Source organism: Corapipo altera, unplaced genomic scaffold, assembly GCF_003945725.1.
Source record: "Corapipo altera isolate COAL_440 unplaced genomic scaffold, ASM394572v1 52, whole genome shotgun sequence".
Lineage (NCBI taxonomy): Eukaryota > Metazoa > Chordata > Aves > Passeriformes > Pipridae > Corapipo > Corapipo altera.
In genome coordinates, this window is record NW_020884930.1 from 4,923,971 (window position 1) to 4,935,774 (window position 11,804).

The 11,804-nt window shown below is 41.1% G+C and overlaps 2 protein-coding genes across 4 annotated transcripts in view; both read left to right on the forward strand.

The window, feature by feature from the left end:
• The window catches only part of DPY19L4 (dpy-19 like 4), a 31,834-nt gene extending 27,089 nt beyond the window's left edge, over positions 1-4,745 (forward strand). For all 3 annotated transcript variants that reach the window (XM_027659080.1, XM_027659082.1, XM_027659081.1), the window contains one exon: positions 1,461-4,745. In XM_027659080.1, coding sequence (XP_027514881.1) covers positions 1,461-1,625 — 165 coding nt within the window. In that variant the 3' untranslated portion in view covers positions 1,626-4,745. The remainder of the gene's footprint in view (positions 1-1,460) is intronic.
• Positions 4,746-11,087: 6,342 nt separating this feature from the next.
• LOC113954595 (neural-cadherin-like) overlaps positions 11,088-11,804 on the forward strand; it is a gene marked incomplete at its 3' end in the record, with an annotated part of 38,561 nt that continues 37,844 nt past the window's right edge. Inside the window, exon 1 of the mRNA XM_027659125.1 lies at positions 11,088-11,801. Within this exon, the coding sequence (XP_027514926.1) occupies positions 11,088-11,801 (714 nt within the window). The remainder of the gene's footprint in view (positions 11,802-11,804) is intronic.

Below are 11,804 nucleotides of genomic sequence, written 5' to 3' on the forward strand. Positions count from 1 at the left end.
GAACACCTCCAAGCACTTTTCAGAGCAGTTGTTGCTTGCAATGATGATTTCAGTCAAAGGGAGGAAAAAACTTCAATCAAATCCAAGGAGACTGTCTTGGATAATGCCACACACAGTGCTGTCAGTACAGAAAACCAGTCATTTACTATTTCTATGTAATTAGAATTGTCAAAAGTGACAAGGGTTATCCTATTTATAGTGGAGAGATTAAGAAGGTGAAAAGGAGGTTCATGGCGAGAGTTTCAGTTAAAATCTGTTCTGAGGAATGTCTGTAATCTTAATCTGTAATGAAACAACTGGTACATATATTTAAATGTAGACAACTGACTTTTCAGTATTTTTAGAAAAAGGTTGGTTGCCTAGTAATGAACATCACTTACACTTCCTGTCCGTGGCTGAGTCCATGCTGACTTGAAACCTCAAATGGTAGTTGTAGAAAAATTAGTGGAATGGCCAACAGGAATAAAGCGTTTTATTTTTTTCAGAAAATTGTCATAGTTTGTTCTTGAGAGTTGATATAGCGTGTTGTCTCAGGAAACTTTAAAAAAATCTCTCAGTTTTCTTGCTAACAAAAATTGTCTAAGTCATATTGAAAGATTATCAAGACTTTCCAAACTAGTGTGTATGTATTTAGAGACCGCAGCATTTACTTATTCCCAAAGTGAGACAGTGGATGGGATGTTACGCTGTTGACAGGTCTGTGGATGTGTTTACTAAATGGATGTGTTTAAGAAGATCAGTATTACTTTCTAACTTGTACTATGTCCTATAGTCCTAGCCCAGTATCTTATTTCTGACTCTCCCCATGAGCTTAGGATTACTCATAGAGAAAGACAAATATTTTCCAGCAATCTAGCATTACAGGGAAATTATCTTTATAGCCACTGGTGGATTTTTCTTCATGAATTTGTCCTACCACCTTTTTTTAACATCATGTAAATTTGTGCCATCAGAAGGAATAATGAAGAGATTACTTCAGGAATATCAAACAGTAGATGCTGAAACACACAAGCAGTTTGCTTCCAAGTCAACTGGTTGGAATTTGTAGGGCTATGCTTGTGTGTGTTTGGCCTTTAATAGGTGTGTCAAACTTACTCGGCGTGGAAAAGGTAACTGAGACTTCCCTTCATTACTGTTGTGCTCTGTGCGGATCAGGCTTGAACTACTGGGTAAACGGGTGTGTGGAGGTGATTTCCACTGTGTTGTTCTTTATTATGTGGATGAAGTACACTGGTTTTAATGTCATTATCCTGGCAAAGGGGTTAATTCACAAAGACTATTTTGGGTGGTTAAACAAATTATAGGGGAATGTATTTTCAGCTTATAGGTACCATACAGTATGGAAATTAGATGTCTGTCATAAATGAAATTTACAGAATACCAAATAAATTAATGTACAGAATTACATTCTGTGACCACTTACCTTCAGTATTTTAATTAGGTCTTCTTCTTTCTGACAGGTGGTTTGTGAGGAAGATGACAACTATGCCTACTCAAAATATGGACGATTTTGTCATGAAATCAAAATGAACTATTCTCCATATGTGAATTATTTTACTCGAGTGTACTGGAATAGATCCTACTTTGTATATAGAATCAACACTGTGATATCCTTCCAGTCATGAAAAAGCATACAAGCTTCCTTCTGAGGATTTATTCTGAATGAATTTCAGTTTAAAAAGTTCCTTTGGGTCAAGGAAGTTATTTTTTCAGATATATGTGCACACGTGCAGTATACTGACAACTTTATTTTACGAAACTGGAATTCTTTGGAACTACAGATCAACAGACAGAGATACCATCCTTGAAGGAAACATTTATCAATTTTACGGTCTCTACAACATGTGACAGTCTTCCATGTTTTAACATTTTTCTTCCCATTTTAAATCATTTTAATTTTCACGTAAATGAGATTTCTAACTTTAGTGTTAGAGAGATGCATAGACCTCAGTGATAGCATAAAAATTATTTCAGGAGCCCATTTAGGTCATGTAGATTTTTTAGCCAAAAAGCACTTGGTATCTTGAGTCTTTTCAAATAAGCATTTGGATATTTAGTTTGTTTTTTTTAATTGTCATTGTTTTAATTCTCCCTGTCTTCCACTGTAAACATTTCTATGTTTATCAAACACACATTTATACATCTTATGTGTAGCTATACTGTTTGTATAAATCGAATAAGGAAGATTTTATTTAAACAACACTTCCATAGATTAAGGCACTGATCTCTATATTGTTAGAGACATGCTGGTGGAGGTGCTGGGGCTCAGACCTAGCAGTAGGAGCTGACAGGGTCAGATCTTCAGTTTGGAAAGAACTTGTCTTCAGGATTCTTCCATGCTTAAGTGTGTGTGTGTGTGTATGCATGTGTGTCTTAGCAGCCAGCACAATGGGCCAGTATATACCACAGTGTGCTTGTTTTCAGGCAGGTGTAGCAGGACAGTTAGGTTTGCTACTGAGACTTCTGCACTTCGGTTTCACCCCCTCTGTGTGTGTGATGTATGCGTGTGTGTGTGTCTGTGTGTGGGGAGGGATAGGTCATGCTCATTTCATTCATTATGAGATAGCTATATTAAGATAGTGCCATAACTGTCATTTAAAACACTATAATCACCACCATTAGTAAATAATGGTACAGTTGTTCATAGCTATTTTTATATCAGTTATGCAACTACACAGAGATTTTTGAAAAGCTGGGAAAGTATTGTGCAGTTTTGCTTCCCTCTAAAATCTGTGTTTGTTATATGACTCCCCTTTTTCCTCTACAACTATTTTTCTTATCATCTTGTCTGCTGCTGGCTGATAGACTTTCAGTTATGCTTTAATTCCAACTCTGGGCCTAATCTTCGTGTTGAGAATGGAAAATCCAATAAAAGGTAATGATAGCTTTGCTTAACGTAGGTGTAGCTGGAAACATAAGAAAGCCAGAACAGAAGTTCTAGAAGAAATTGTGCACCCCTTAAGAGTTACCTGTAGTTAGCTCTTTGTGTAACACCTGGCCTGGAGGCCAGTCTGTCAGGCATATGGGAATGATTCTCTGGAGCCCAGATGTCTTTAATGAAGGATCTGTCAAAATAGGATGAACTTTCAACAGAAATATCTGCAAATGAAAGCTACAAAACGATCCTTACTGCACTTGTTGATAAAATGCAAGATCAGAGATTTTAACTCTGAAATTATTACGAACTGCAGCATGTTGGTGTATATGCATGATTCTTCTCTGCTCTATGCAGATACACTTCCTTACTTTACACTGACAGGTAGTGCTGAGATTTTTTTAAACCTATTACCACTTTTGGAGTGATTTAAAAGAAAAAAGCTTTATTGTTGTAAAAGTCAATGTTCGTAATCTGTTTTTTACTTTCAGTTTTATTTTTATGCCTATGCCTATCTTGACAAAATGTTAACTTATGCATTTTATTTGAAACCAATGCTCAGATAAATCTATTGAATATATGGGATGTGGTCACTGAGAGAAACATTTACCAGTACAACTGTGGTACAGGGTAAAAGTAAATATCCTTTTTGGGCATACAGTCATCATGTTGAGGGGTGGGGGTGTGTGTGTGTCTGGTCAGGTGCAGGCTGCATTTATTTGCTTGTGCACAAGTACATGTTTTACTGCACTGGGCTCTTTCAGGCTTTTCAAATGCCATTTAGCAAGAGTAGCTTGTAAATTAACTTGAGCCAAGGCAGGCCTGCAGGAACCTCCCCTCTGTGTGCTAGTATGGATGTAGATGTAATATTTGGAAGTAAGTTTAGAGTTCCTTATACAAAGTAAGTTTGTTTGAATCACTGTCAAAGAATTACATGTCTGTGTTTCAGTCATTTTCTCTCTTGAAGTTAATGATTCATGAATATCCTTTCATAACAGCAATAAGGCATTCCAGGTAGCAAACTTCAGGGTTACAACTGCACTTGGGTGGAAGAAGTCGCAAAGCTTTCGGCTTCATGCCTTAGACTGCCATGCCAAGATGCAATATTTAACTGTCCTTGACTGCCTGTTGTGTTTTACTGCAGTGCTGTGTGTATGTCTTACCATATAGAACATAGTTTGAATACCTACATGTAGAACACACATATTAAGAAAACCACAAACAAGGCCATCCAGACATCTTAACAAAGCTATGTTGCAGCACGTTGGCCTTTATACATGTTGAAATGAATGTGTTGAGTTTTATTTGAACTGTGACATAGTTATTGTTATTAGTTTTGTCATAGTTTTTAAGATGTATTCTTAATACTTCAATTGATTCTGCTTTAGGAGAATCATTTAAGGTTTTTACCTTGCTTTTTTATATTAGAGAAAATTGTATTGCAGCACCATTGGCACAGCAGCCTTAAGTAACAGAAGGAGCCTTCTATGTGAGAGAACATTGTGGTTGTTCCTATAAAAAGGCGTCATTAAAATGAGTGACTGAAATAATCATATCTTACAAACAAAGTGGATTGATTTCTTATCCAGATGTGGACTAGCGAAAATATCGTCTAAGCTCCAGCTTCTGTGAAAAATAAACAACAAGTTCCCTGAGATACACAATTATATCCCTAAGAAGGACAACAGTAGGGCATAATTACATCAGATTTGTACACACACCCAGCTTGGTTTTCAACTAGGTCACAGGTTTAACTTCCTGAAAGGGCTGGAGGAAAGTTTTACAAATTTTGATCTGCTTTGCTGTAGATGTTGCAATTCAGTTGAAACATGTGCCTTGCAAGCTTTTATTAAACAAACAAAAACCTCAATTTGTGTTTCTTTTTGTGAAGATTTTTTTTTTTAATTCCTGTCCCCCTGATTTCTAGAGCTTCCATTGTGTCTTAATACGCCAACCTCCGAGGGTGCCCATGTAGTAAGTGTTGCAGCTGGGATGTGTGCCAGCTGTTCTCTGGGAAGAATGAGAATTCACATAGCAATCTGTGTGGCTATTTTGCTGACTTATTTCCTCCTTTGCATTTCCAATGTCTGATATGCTTGATCTTAGTAAATGCAAAAAAATTACCTTGAAAGAATAAATTGGTATAGTATTTTCAGGCACTCACCATTACCCTTAGACTTGTGAAACAAAGTTTAATCAAGCCATGGCTAAACTACCATGTAGAGTTTTGTTTTAATCTTAAAAAATACTCTTTCACTTTCTGAATTACCACATACTTGAACTCGGTTGATAGATTTGAGAGGAGATGTTTGAGACTAAGGAAAGGCATTTCTGAGCATAAATTTCTATCCATATTATTTTAAAAGCCACTGGTTTTATTTCTGCTAAAGTAAATGGAAATCCAATTTAATACAACACAATCTTGAATACAATTTCCATGACGGGGGGGGGGGAAATAAGGAGAAGACACACAAATGTGGAAGAAAGAGGGCCAAAAGGTTTAACAGGCATTGAAAATTCTTCAATCTATTTGCTCGGGTGGCATTACTATTTACTGAAAGATAAAGGTTAGGGATGAGGTCTTGTTCTTACTACTGTATTTTCACCGAGTCATCTGCAAATGTACAAATCTTGTGATGCTCATGAGCTTTCCCACGCAATTCACCTGAAAAAGAGCTGTGAGATCAGGTTGTGGGGTTTATAAGGTGTCACCGAAATGCTTCTTAATTATGGCTGTTGACTTCATATAACCTGTCCTTCAACCAAAACTCCAACAGGAGAAGGTGTAGGCTGTGTGTGTGAATGCGAGGGCATGTATGCACATGATGTGTTTGCATGTGGAGGTGTCTGTTTTACTGTTGTTTTGGAGATGGAATGAGTAACTTCTGTTATCACTAACGGTTGTTGAATCTCTAAGTCTCCTCAATACTGACGGGCGGGTGGACTGTGGAGTACTGTGGTGTTTGAGATGAAAGAAAAGCTGAGTTTGTTCCAACACAAGCAATATTTCATGTGAAATAATACCTCAACATAAATCTGTATAATCATGCTTTTAGTACTCTTTTTAAAAACTAGCTTTAGGGAGAGAAAGAAGGTGGGAATTGTAAGACATGCAGTGTGTGTTATTTTAATAATGTTTTTCTACTTCATCACTGCAGCTAAAAAAAAAATCACGATTATGTTGCCACACTCCAACTATGCCAAATGCAGAGCTAATGATGCCTAAAGGTCTTCTGGATTGTTTTGTACCTCAGCGATATGTTTAAATACATAACTAATCTGGCAATGGTTTTGATTTCAGTGCACTTAGATGTATGTAGTTCTGCCTTTCAGTGATGTTTAAGGTTACCTATTTATTTAATGGGACAATAGGTGGGTGTTTAATGCCTTTCAAAGTTTCCAACTTTGTTACTTCAGTAACACAGAAGAATTATTGGTGGTGCTTTACTTGTTGACAGTGGTGTTTAGCAGTTGCATGTATGGCATATGGACTTACCTACGTGCAGCTATTTAATAACAAATCTAAGGAATCCAATTCCTTTTATCCTGTTTGTTGTCTTGGACAGTTTTTTATCGAAATGATGTATACATAGTAAGTATTTTTCTCTTGTAACAAATTTTTTTTTTTCTGTGGGAAAAAAAAATAAAATTAATAAAAGCCAAGTCCAGAAAGTGTGGATTGTTTGGGACACAAACCGTTTTATGCTTTCTTTTGAGCAGTCAAGGGAAGACTGTACACTGTAGCTCAAATGTCTGTCATGATGGGCAGTATAAATAGTCTTGCAACTCTTGAGGATTAGCAGCCTGCTGAGACTGGATCCATATGTTGTGCTGACTGTGACTTCCTGTTGAGACATACTGGTGTGAGGATGAGCGGCAAAAGATGAGGTGCTTCATATGGAGTTATTGAACTCTGACTTTCTGGAAACTCTCTGTCACCTGGAAATAAATTGCTATGCAACGTCAAATGCTTACTGATTTAATTGTTTTTAATCAACTAATGTATTATCTGTCTTAAACTTTTACAGATCATAATTACATATTTTGGAGCCCTCTGTCATTTTATAAGATATTATTAATAGGAGTGAAATATTTAAATGCAGATTGCTTTGTTATAATTTAGCATGTAATGATATGAAAATCTTGGTATTATTTTAGTTAAATTCCAAAGATGGTAGAAATAATCCATGAAGTGCTACTCCAAAAACTGATCATTTAGCACCTGAAAAAAGTTATGTATTTACGTCTTTAATTTATAGTGGTTCTGAGTTTGAACATTCATCAGACTGTTTTCTTTTAGACCAGTCAGGAAATGAGCTGATGTTGAAGTATTCAGGTTTATCCATTCAAACAGCCAGACTTCATGGTTGCTTAGCTGAAAGGGGAATGGAGCTTCCCAGTAACATGAAATACATGTTGGCATCTGTGTAGTGTTCCATGTCTTTATGCAAAACTGAGACCATGGTTACCAGCTGTGAAATAGATAATATTTTTTTATATATAATAGAATTTGTATTGATATGTGTCTATAAATAAGTGTATTTAAAAATGTGTGTATGTACTTTATATGTGTATTTATCTCTGTATAAAATACATATTCTGTTTGATGTTTCAGATGTGTTAGGTAAAACTGTTGTTGGTTTGGGTTATTACATAGCTCCTTAAGTGGTAGCTCTGTAATCTATTTGTAGGACCAAGTTTCCTAGATTTTCCCATTTTTACTGTGACTCAGACTATCATATTTCAATCCCTCTATGCTTTCAGGTTGCTTAGATAACAAATGTGATCAACATTTTTTAACAGGGATGAGATGCATCTCATTATGAATTAAATTGCATGTGTGTAATATGCAAATGTAAAGCAATCCTGAGTACTACACAACTATTCAGTGTGTTATAACCCACCATCAGTATATACATTTACTTTCAGAATTTTAAGCAGCTTTACAATGCCTTGGAATTTCTTCCTGTTTCAAAGTTACAACTGTACTGTCTGCCATGAGCCTTGACTCCTGCTGGTACTGTACTGACTGATTATAGAAAGACCTAAAACATACTAAGACTGATTTTTTTTTACACTGTTGCAATAAATACCAGAATAGTCTGTAAAATGAGGGTGAATATGAAGTGATACCTTAAGCCATTCTGCCCTCTGAAATAAGTTGACAAAGGATGGGTAAGAATGCAGCTGCCTTCTCCTCACTGCACCATGTTACGCTCTCAGTGAGACCCCAAGCACAGAAGCTGTGGTCTGCCTGGAGTAATTGCTGGATGCTGTAAAGAGTGCCTGTGGTTTCCATGGCTGATCTGACTTCAGCTCCAGGCAATAATACAAAATCACTGCGGCAGAAGTGATTAAACCATTTATGCAATTTTAGAAAGGTGCATTAAGTCTGTTTTTCATTTCATCATGAAAACTTATTTCTGAAACACACACACTTTCATTTGCATCTATTTCAGCATTTTTAGCACCCGGATAAATGCTGCTGCTTTTTTTTCTTTATTTCTGGGGGTTTTTTTTCCTCCTCCCAGGTTGACCCATTTTATAACAATCTGAGCTGTAGTCCAAGCTGCTGGTTGCGTTCTAGGGACTTGTCCCAGCTGCAAGGGAGGGACAGAGGAAGGCTGTTGGGCTTGCTGATAGTTTGGCCTCTGAATAGCAGTTCTTAGCTTTAATGGTTACATTTCACAGTCCTTGGTTCACTAGGTAAGGTTTGACAGAGAAAAATCCCAAAACTTAATTTTGATTCTTTGGCAATAGAAGCTGGCAGTGTCCTGAAGATACCTAAGGAGTTTATTTTAAATAATAATATGTATTTATTTCTTCTCTGTGTTGTTTCCTATCAAAGTCGAGAGCCATCTCTGCTACCCTTACTGAGATCACGTCTTGGATTAACCCTCTATCAATCTCTGTGGATTCTGCTTCAGTTTTGCAGGAACAGTCCTTTGGAAAATGTGGCTACACTCAAGTGTGTTTGTGTCTCTTTAAATTGTAGGGTAGGATCTGCAAGGATCTGCATCCACAAATATATATACATTTGTTTTGTCATAGTACTGGTTTTGTGTAACTGAATGTTGCAAATAACAGAGTTGTGTTACTGATTGTCTGCAGTGGCAAGGTTTTTGCTGGTTCTGCTCTGGTTAATACGCCTTAGTTGGGGCAATGGGAGTGACATGCAGCAGAAGCCGGAATTTGCATCACCGAAATGCTGTGTTAACGTATTAACAATATATGGGTGTGAGAGAAGACTGTGAATAAAATCCAGTTTATAACTTCACAGGCTGTAGGCAAAACTGGATGTTTCTAAATGCTTCAATATAAGAGAATAGAAAGGGTAGTGGAAAGTGTAATGTAGGATAAAAATGGGTACTTGATTTTGAGAGGATTTAATTTGCTTGTTGGAAGTTTTTATAAGAATGCATCACATTTAGAAGAGGGAATGTTGCACTGTGTCCCCATACTGATCTAAGCTTGTCCTAACCTGAACATTTGTTTGCATGGTCTGGCTGGCTCATTAAGTGTTGTAAGTTAATGAGGTTTCTAGTGCCTTTGTGAAGGAAGGAATTACGGCACAAAGAGCAAAGATAACGCACTCAAAGCTTGCTACAGCACATTAACAATGGATGGATCTTGATGGTTACTTTCCTGTTGCTACTGGTAAACCATTCCGTAAAACCATTCGGTTTTATTTTGCGGTCCCAGTCTGAGATTTCACATGATGCTGAATTTTAGAAACTTGTCATCCCTTCCCCTTGCTGCGGTAAAAATAAAGGCCAACAGGTTGTAATAACAGGATGTGATCTCCCAACGATTACCTCTCCTTACACTGGTAATTCCCCAAGTGGCAGAGGTGCAGATCTAGCAGCTGGTTGTCACCTTTGACTGTTGCCTGTAATATTTGACTAAAGCTGAGTGAAGTGGGTTCTGGCTTTCTTGAGCAGAGCTTCACTTCCAGCCTGGATATGTCATCACTGAAGTTACAACACAGCTGGGAACAAACACCCCTGCCCTCCTAACAGCCTTCTAGTAAAACTAGCAACCCCGTGTTCAAAATAGGAAGAGGGGATGTTTCTGTTGGAACAACACTGACACAGTTTGGCCAGCTGGATGCAGAGGCTCAGCAAAAGGCTGTTCCTGAGCTTTTACTGTCATTGTGTGAAGGGAGATACTGTTGATCTTGTTTATTAGTAGAAAGATGGTTTGATGAGTAGCAGGGAGTGATTGACATTGTGGTGGTCTGGCTTGGATTCATGCTTCCATTGATCACAGATTAACCAGTGCAATGATTCCCATGCCCAGACTGTTTTATGCATGTTTAGCAGAACTGATACGTTTGCTTGCTGAGTTTAGAAAGGATCATTTTAGTGTTCCTCCCAACAACAGCAAACACTATTCTTGTTCCAAAAATATTTTGCCCAAAGACGGACATGTTAAAAGTGATAATTGGTGGTGGGGTTCGTATGGTATGCTGAGACATGGTTTGTTCTTCCTCCTTCTGCTAAAATTGCATCTTTCCTTCCGGAGCAGCAACCAAAATGTGCACTTCTAAGAGGCCACGCTTCCAAGACAAGCTCAGCTTACATCAGAGAAGCACTTCTGCTGGGTCACAACTATTCTTCAATGATTCAAATATCCCAAGACCCACTATCCTTTATGCAGCAGTGGTTTTTCCTGTGTTTCTCTTACTGGTCACTCTTGTAGCTTGACTGGGGCTTTTTTTAAATACAGGCTCAGGAGAGCAGGAGGCTGCCGTTTTCCACGAAATTGCCCCCTCCCCCCTTAGAAGGCACAGTTCCTTATCCTGTGCCCGCTCTACCTGTGGAGGAGCGGGAGCAAGCAGCTGGATGCATTTGGCATGTTTGACGCCGGCTGAATGCCAGGCACCCACCACAGCTGCTCCATCACTCCCCTTCGAAACTGGACAAGAGAGAGAACGTATAACAGAAGGTTCATGAGCTGAGACAAGGACAGGGAGGGATCACTCACCGATTACCGTCACGGGCAATGTGGGAAGGGGGAAGATGAGCGATTGGCCCGGCAACATTGTAGGCTTTGCCACGGGCGGGCGCCCCCCTCGACCACGCGGGGCGGGCCGTCCCGCCCATGGCCGTCACTGGCCGGGGCTACTCGTGTCGTGGGTGCCCGCGGCGAGAGCGGCGCAGAGAGGCTTCGTGGGGTGCTGGGCTCCGCTCGGCTCGGCGGGAGCGGCGGGATGGGCCGGGTGCGGCCGGGCGGCTGCGGGCTGCTCCCGGTCCTGCTGCTGCTGCTGCTGCCGCTGCTCGGCGGGGCGGCGGGGCCGGGCTGCGGGGGCTCCCCTCGTCTGCTCCGCTTCTCCGGGCAGGTGCCCGAGAACAGCCCGGCGGGGACCCGGGTGCGGGGCTTGCGGGTGCCGCTGCGGAGGCTGCTGGGCCCCGGTGAGCCGGCCGGGGAGTGGGCGCTGGAAGGAGACGGCGCTTCGCTCTTCTCTGTCCAGCGGTGGCCGGGCAGCGGGCGGGGGCTGCTGCTGCTCCTCACGGCCGAGCGCCTGGACCGGGAGGCTCAGCCCGAGTACGGGCTCTGGCTGCGGCGGCGGGCGGGACGGTCCCCCCGAGAGGCGCTGCTGCGGGTCCGGGTCTTGGACCGCAACGACCACCGGCCGCGGCTGTCGCCGGCGCGGCCGCTGGAGGTGGACGAGCTGGCCCCACTGGGCACGGAGGTGGCCCGGCTCCGCGCCTCGGACGGTGATGAAGGCGCCAACGCGCGCCTCACCTACCGCCCCTGGCCGCCGGGCGCCAGCAGCCGCCTGCTCTTCGTGGTGCCCCGCAGCGGGCAGGTGCTGACCGTGGGCTCGCTGCTGGGGCTGCGCCGGCTCCGCCTCTGCGTGGCCGCTCTCGATCACGGGCGGCCGCGGCCGCTGCGCAGCCCCGCGCGGTGCCTGCGCTTGGCTGTG